General features: G+C 43.1%; 1 protein-coding gene across 1 annotated transcript; it reads right to left on the reverse strand.

Moving 5' to 3' along the window:
- Window positions 1-525: 525 nt before the first annotated feature.
- Cimap3 (ciliary microtubule associated protein 3) lies at window positions 526-6366 on the reverse strand. Its single transcript, XM_057793351.1, has 6 exons — window positions 6210-6366; window positions 5975-6117; window positions 5300-5398; window positions 4307-4437; window positions 2808-2925; window positions 526-1810 (listed from the first exon to the last, which is right to left on the reverse strand). The coding sequence occupies exons 1-6, from the start codon at window positions 6265-6267 to the stop codon at window positions 1742-1744; spliced, it is 618 nt and encodes a 205-aa protein (XP_057649334.1). The 5' UTR covers window positions 6268-6366; the 3' UTR covers window positions 526-1741.
- Between the last annotated feature and the right edge of the window lie 513 nt (window positions 6367-6879).

Below are 6879 nucleotides of genomic sequence, written 5' to 3' on the forward strand. Positions count from 1 at the left end.
CAAACACTCTGAGACTGACAACAAAATTTACCTTGAATCAATGATTGACTGACCAGAATTAGCCATAGAAGCTTTGGAGGACTGAGATGGGGGCACAGAAAGTATTAGGGAGAGACTGAGACAGACACGAGGTCCTTTTAGATCTGGGAAACCTGGAGAGGCAGGGTAAATACATCATTCTTCTGTTGCCCTTTGGATCTATTAGGTTTACCCCAATATCTGACTCCTGAGTTTTATTTAATATTATAACAATGTAAGTAATCACTTCACACATTGAGGGGAGAAGTAGCTGAGAAGGCAGACTCTAGAATTTGGGGTCAAATTGGATGGGTAACAGGAGCCAGCAGACACATGATCCATACATTACCTTATGAGAATACAATCAGTGGCTTGGTCAGAAGGGTTGAGTTCTGTGGAAGGGAATTTATATATGCCAATCCTGTGATTTGGCACTAGATGAATGAAAAAAAAGAAATAAAAACAGAGGACATGACTGCTCCTAGGTATGGTGGAGAAGGTTTATTGTTGATTAAAAAGGAGATCGTAGCCAGAGGCAGGAATATCTGAGAGAGCCCGAGTGAACACAGTCCTGAACTGGGCCTTGAGAGGAGAGGGATGAGGGATAGGGAAGAGCCAGATCGAGAGGCCAGGAGTATAAAGGATAGACCAAAAAGGGGCAGGTAACCAAAATGGCTGGATTATACAGGGAAGGGGAACCCAGCCTGGATAGGAGAAGTTTAGGGTAGGGGTGGGGTATGCCAGCCAGAAGGGTTCTGTAATAGGTAGGGACTGAGAGAACCTGGGAGAACCTAGTGGTCTACTTTGAAGTGTTAAATAGACACCTATTTAACAGCCAGTGGATTTTTTTTTTTTTTTAACTTTTTTGGGACAGGGTCTATCTACACAGTCCTGGCTGTCCTGGGTTCAGTATGTAGTCTAGGAAGCTGTCTGCTTCTGCCTCTCAAGTGTTTGGATTAAAGGTGTGTGCCACTGTGGCCAGTTGCTGTGAATTCTTATTTCATACCCTAACATGTACTCGTAAACCTTCAGGGGCGATTTAAAGAAGGGGCACACCTAACCTTGTCACCTTGAGGAGTTTCTCTCAGACTTCAGCTTAGGTGTGTGGCCATTCCTAGGATATACCCACTGCTTCTCACTCTGCCTGATACTAAGCAAGAACTCAGCACACAGACTAAAGAGGCCATGTCACGGGGAATTAAAACTTTTTGGGTTATTTGAGTTTTATGTCAATCTAGGAAAGAATAGAACCAGAAAATTTTCATTCTATACCAGGGAATTCATAAATCTTGGAAGGACTCCCCTAACTTAAAAGTTGTAACTTGAATTTAAAAATCCCATGTCTTGGGGGCTCAAATTCTATCTATGACCTTGACATGTACAGACTAAGATCTACCTAGTGGCAAGACTAGTGGTAGAACATTCAAGACTGGTGCCCGAGAATTGAAGGTAGTGGTTAAGGTATCCCTGGGTATTTCTCAAAAATGAAACTATGTGGCTGGACACCCAGCAAGCACTATTAGACCACAAACAAAGAGACAGAGTAGGAACATTCTGGACCAGTCTTTATGTTTTTGTAGGGTGACTGTGAGACCCTCGCTCCTCCCTGGATGCCGAATTGGCAGACAAGAGGGCCCAAGAAACCCAGAAGTACAAGGGCAGTCCCATCCTCAGTTCTGGAGATTCTGCAGTCAGGAGAACTCGTGAAGACAGTGCCTACTTCTCAATTGTAAAACAGGCTAAAGTAGGCCACACGGTTCCGATGTTTTCTAAAGTCCTTGTCCGTGGACAGCTGCAATGAAGGAACGGTGTCTAGTTCAGTATCCCAGAAAGAGTCCTCTGCTTCTGATATTTCTGACTATGACGTGGAACCTCACAGTATAAAACCTGTGGCCCAGGTAAAGCCCAAGCCAATAGGAATTGAGGTGTAGTGATTCGACATTCGTGATAACTGAGAACACTGTACTCTGGAGTTCATCATGCTAGGAATTGGCTACTTGGAAATTTTTGAGCAGTTGGTCAACATCTTGATGGCAAGGATTATATGTTTAACTATATGTTACCCATAGATCCTAACACATCTATCCATATATTAGGCATTTAACAAATATTTATGGATTTAATCCTAAATTCCACTAGGAAAAAGCCAAACCTAGAATTATGATAGCAAACCCACACTAAGTATATATTCTATGTACTGTATGAAATGCTTTTCCACATTATCTTTTAGTTAGCTTTACAAGGCCAGATAAATTGTATTATTAAATTCATTCTAAAGATAAGAAAGTCAATACAAAGAAAAGGCCTAAAGATCACACAGGAAGGCAACACTGGACCCTGTTTGAAGACAGGTAGTACTTTCCATGCTCTTACTCAGAATGTTCTCTAGCTCTCCAGTGATCTAACACACGCGATATGTCAGAGAGAACAATGAAGAAGGAGTCATGGATGTGGACTGTAGCTGCCCAGTCACCTGATCGTTACTGTTCTCAGCATCTTCTTAAATCATATAGGATATTTCCCCATGTCTACCCTAAGGAACTAGCAGGTGCAGGTAATCCCTTATCTAAGAATCAGATGAAATGTGATATTTGGCCAGTCATAATTATCTATAAAAAGTTATCGCAGATGAGTTTCCAAAACTATCCTCACATTGACATACCCACAAAATATAACTTCAGGGGACCATGAACTTTTCAAAGTTTCCTTACAAACTTCTGGTTAAGAACAAAAGATAATATAGGATATAGTACTGAACAGAAAGGTGTGTTAGCAGCCAATCTTATTACCTCAGCTTTTAGAGTTCTTTTCTCTAGACATGGAACCTGACACCAGTCTGGAGATCCAAATTTCATTGGCCAAACAATCTTTGGGGGTGTCTTCTTCTCTGGATTGTATGTGCCAGGGCTAGAAATGAACATACAAATATGGTTGATGATAGACCATGAATTCCACCCTCCTTGGGAAAAACAAGACTAACCTTGTCAGGCAAATGTGAGTGTCATTTCCCATTAGTGTGTCTCTAATTAGGTTGCCAGTGTTAAAGAGAACCAGCCTCAACATCCAAGCAAAGGACTCAAACATATTTCTATAACTCAGTATCCTTAGCTGAAAGACCAGAGATCTCAGGATAGTGAGTGCTATGAGATCCACCACGGTGATGGGTTAGTACTGCCCACAATTTGAACATGGTGAAATACATGCAGAGACTTTTCTGCAATCTAGGGAGAAGCAAAGCAGAACCAGTTACTTTGTTTGGTTCTCAATAATGAGATTATTTGTGAATTGCCTGTGTTTGTAAAGCTGTTGTAGACTTTACTGTAAGGAATAGTTTATATCTATATAGTTTATTCTATATCTATAGAATCAAGACTAATGCTTAAACTTCCTTAACAGAAGCTTGGAAAAGTTGCTTGCATTCTCTGGTTCTTGGATTTCTTATCAGTTAAGGAAAGACTTTGATCATTTCCCCTGCAGTTGCATATTGAGTAGGTTCATAGGCATCTAGACTAAACCCCACTGGCTTACAAGGGCCAGATATTCTAGCCCGTGCCTCTTCTGTGTTTACATTTCCTCCCTTCTCACTGTACCCTAACCATGATGATGTCTTCCTTTTCTATCTCGTCAAATTTCTTCTCAACTTAAAGAATTTGCACTTGCTGTTCTTTCTGCCTGGGATGCTCTGTCTCCACATAATAGATTAAGTCACTTTACAGGACTGGTTTAATCTATTTGCTCAGATCTCAGACCAAGTGACACTTGCTGAGTGTTTTTCTTAGCAACTTTAAACAAAGTCGCCCCCCGCTCATCAGTCTATCACATCATCATTCTGTTCTAATGTCTTCATGGGACAGCACCAGTTCGCCACAGGGTCTGGTGTGCTCATTACAGTCTTGGCTTATAGCTACTGTCCTGAGGGAACTGTCACTTGGTTCCCTTCAGTCTTGGAAGTGTTACAGTTTGACTAATAAATTATATGGCCAGTATTCTTATTACTGTTGGTATTTGCTTGAGTATTTAATTCTGATTTCTTTGGTTCTAACATGTACTCTCCAAGAGAGCAGGATCTCTGTTTGGTGGGCATATTGAATTCTTTGTGAAAGTCTCAAAAGCACCTGAAATATTAGTAAATGTCTATTGAATTAATAACCAATTCTACAACTCTACAGTACCAGAGAAATGAGAAGTTAGAGGTCAAATCTTTAAAGATTTTGCTTGGAAAGTGTGGACGTAATTCCTGCTTTATGCACTTCTTTCTTATGGAATGCACAGTGAACAGGAGACATACCCAGGATAAGAAGCGCCCTTAACTTCAGTCCTAAATCGAGGCATCATGACATTAAATGGAGCAAAGCTTTGTTTGTATTTCTCATCATAAGTACAAACTTTCTGGTACATTCCTGGATATGGTGTCACATCCTGTAATTATAAAAGGATTGTGTTAGAGGTTAAGATACAATCTATATTATCACAAAGTATTTAAGGTAAAGCAAAACAATCATTTCATGCTCTTTATAAGTCAGCTACAGGTCAGGGTGTCAAAGATGTAGAAATAGGCCTAAGTAGGCAAAAACCTAAAGATGGGTGTCGTTTATACACATACATATACACACACACACAATATGGGTAAAGAATCAAAGCAAGTTGGTACAGTCCATCTCTGGGAGATTTTTATAGTTAGTATTGCTAGTCCTTGACTGCCCAGCGGGAGAGTAGGATCTTAGCCAGGGGCTGCAGCTCAGTGCAAGTACATTGGTCTGGTATAGCCTAGGCTCAGAATTCATCAGTAAAAAGGAGAAAGATAATGATTTTGCTTTTTTTAAAAAATATTTATTTATTTATTATGTATACAATGTTCTGTCTGTGTGTATGCCTGCAGGCCAGAAGAGGGCACCAGACCTCATTACAGATGGTTGTGAGCCACCATGTGGTTGCTGGGAATTGAACTCAGGACCTTTGAAAGAGCAGGCAATGCTCTTAACCGCTGAGCCATCTCTCCAGCCCAATGATTTTGCTTTTGCTCACAATTAGACTTGAAACCCAGTCAGACACAGATACACATACAATGAAAAAGTTGAAATTTGTACTTTAATTGACAAGACAGTGTGATGTAAATTAACATAGCTTCTCTATTTTAACTTTAGGTTATTAAAGCCCTGTCCTGGGTCTGTTTCTTCAGTGAACTGGTTTTCACTCTCCCCAGGTTACTTCCTGCTTGCAGTGTTAATGCCTCTACCTTTTATGTTGCCGCCTGGACCACCTTACAATCTCTGAACCTTACCTTGCTGACTGGCTTAAACCGCACTGCTGTCCTGGCTCCAAGAGCATACCCTTTCGTACTGGCTGGGATCCGAGACAGGTTGTATGCCAAACCATTCCACTTCCAGTGGAAGGAAAAGAGGGAAGGAGGGAGGAGAGAGAAGAAAAACATCAGTAACACAATCGTAAGCGGGGTGAATTGAGAATGTCCCCATGTGAACTTCTCTGCAAGTCATTGCTGTTTTTTTTTTTTTCTTGTCTTGATTCTTATATAGTCAAAACTGCACAGTTAAACAAACAACACAAGTAACTTTGCAGAGAAGTGTGGCTGGACAGATGAATAAATTGAGTCTCTATGAATCCCAGCGCCTTCCATCTTCAGAGTCCTGTAACAGCTGAATTTGCTTTTCAGGAAGAGGCAGCCCGAGGGCTGAACTAAGGAGAAAGGAACCGACATCAGCCCACAGCGATGTCGGAAGTAAAGACGGTGCAGGGATTACAGAAAGACAAGGCTTGCATTTAGTGGGGAATGGAAAGTGCTGAATTATGGTCCTTGACACATTGACTCTACAGCTGGTTGCAGACCCGGGGCTCCTTCTCATGTGGGGACCCAGAAAAAAGCCACACATAGAGTAATTTTTCTACCAGAACACGTGTGTATCCTTCCATAGGAAACTGAGGGGAGGAGAATACTCACGTCTGTTGCTGAGTAACACCCAGGGCCTGTGTGGGGCGATCCCCTAACAGGGAGAAACTTGTTCCCCAACCAGGATGGGGGGTGGTAGTGAGGAAAGAGTTTCCTCTGCTGACGTGTTCCAAAGGAGTAACTATCCGCCTTCCCTAAAGATAAAAAGAAGAAACTCCAAGTGAGCACGTGGGTGGAGGGAAGCATGGGGGCAGGTGGATCGGACGACCCGGCAGTCAGCTCTTACGTGAACCAAGCGTAACTCCACGGAACGAGGGGGCGAGCTGTACTTCCTCCGTGTTCATCTCTCCTGGTCTTTTCACCCTTCTCCCGCTGTCTGTTCTGTAGTCCTCTGCTACTCTCCTCACCTACTCTGCTAAAGCACATCGTGCACCTACTCGGGTTCGCACTGTGTACTGCGTTGCCAAGGGGACGTAGCGGCTGAGAGCCAGAGAGGTGGAGCCTAAGGCTGCTCTGAGTGCGCCTGCGCAGTAGATGGCCCAGCGCGCCGGTCACTTCAGAATTGCCCCTAATTCAGTCTCTGGATTGAGGGTGGAGCTTGCTAGGCACCAGGTGGAAGGGCTGCGTGGGTGAGAGGGTGGCAAGCTTCTTCGGAAACATTCACGAGAAATGCAGTGCTGTAAAGGTAGGGGCCTGGGGTCCAGACCGCCCTAGGTCTGAACTAATGGGACCAGGAAAGCAGAAAACACGCAGTAACTGTGTTGACAAGAGATGTACAGCTGAACATCGGCAGGAGCAGAGGGGATGGGGGCCCGGGAGGGGAGTTGACAGCTAGGTCTCTATAAGGTCCGTCTTAGACCCATTTTTCTTTTTCCTCATGCCAGAGAGAGAGAGAGAGAGAGAGAGAGAGAGAGAGAGAGAGAGAGAGAGAGAGAGAGAGAGAGAGAGAGAGAGAG

This window comes from Chionomys nivalis, chromosome 18 (assembly GCF_950005125.1).
Source record: "Chionomys nivalis chromosome 18, mChiNiv1.1, whole genome shotgun sequence".
NCBI classification, from domain to species: domain Eukaryota; kingdom Metazoa; phylum Chordata; class Mammalia; order Rodentia; family Cricetidae; genus Chionomys; species Chionomys nivalis.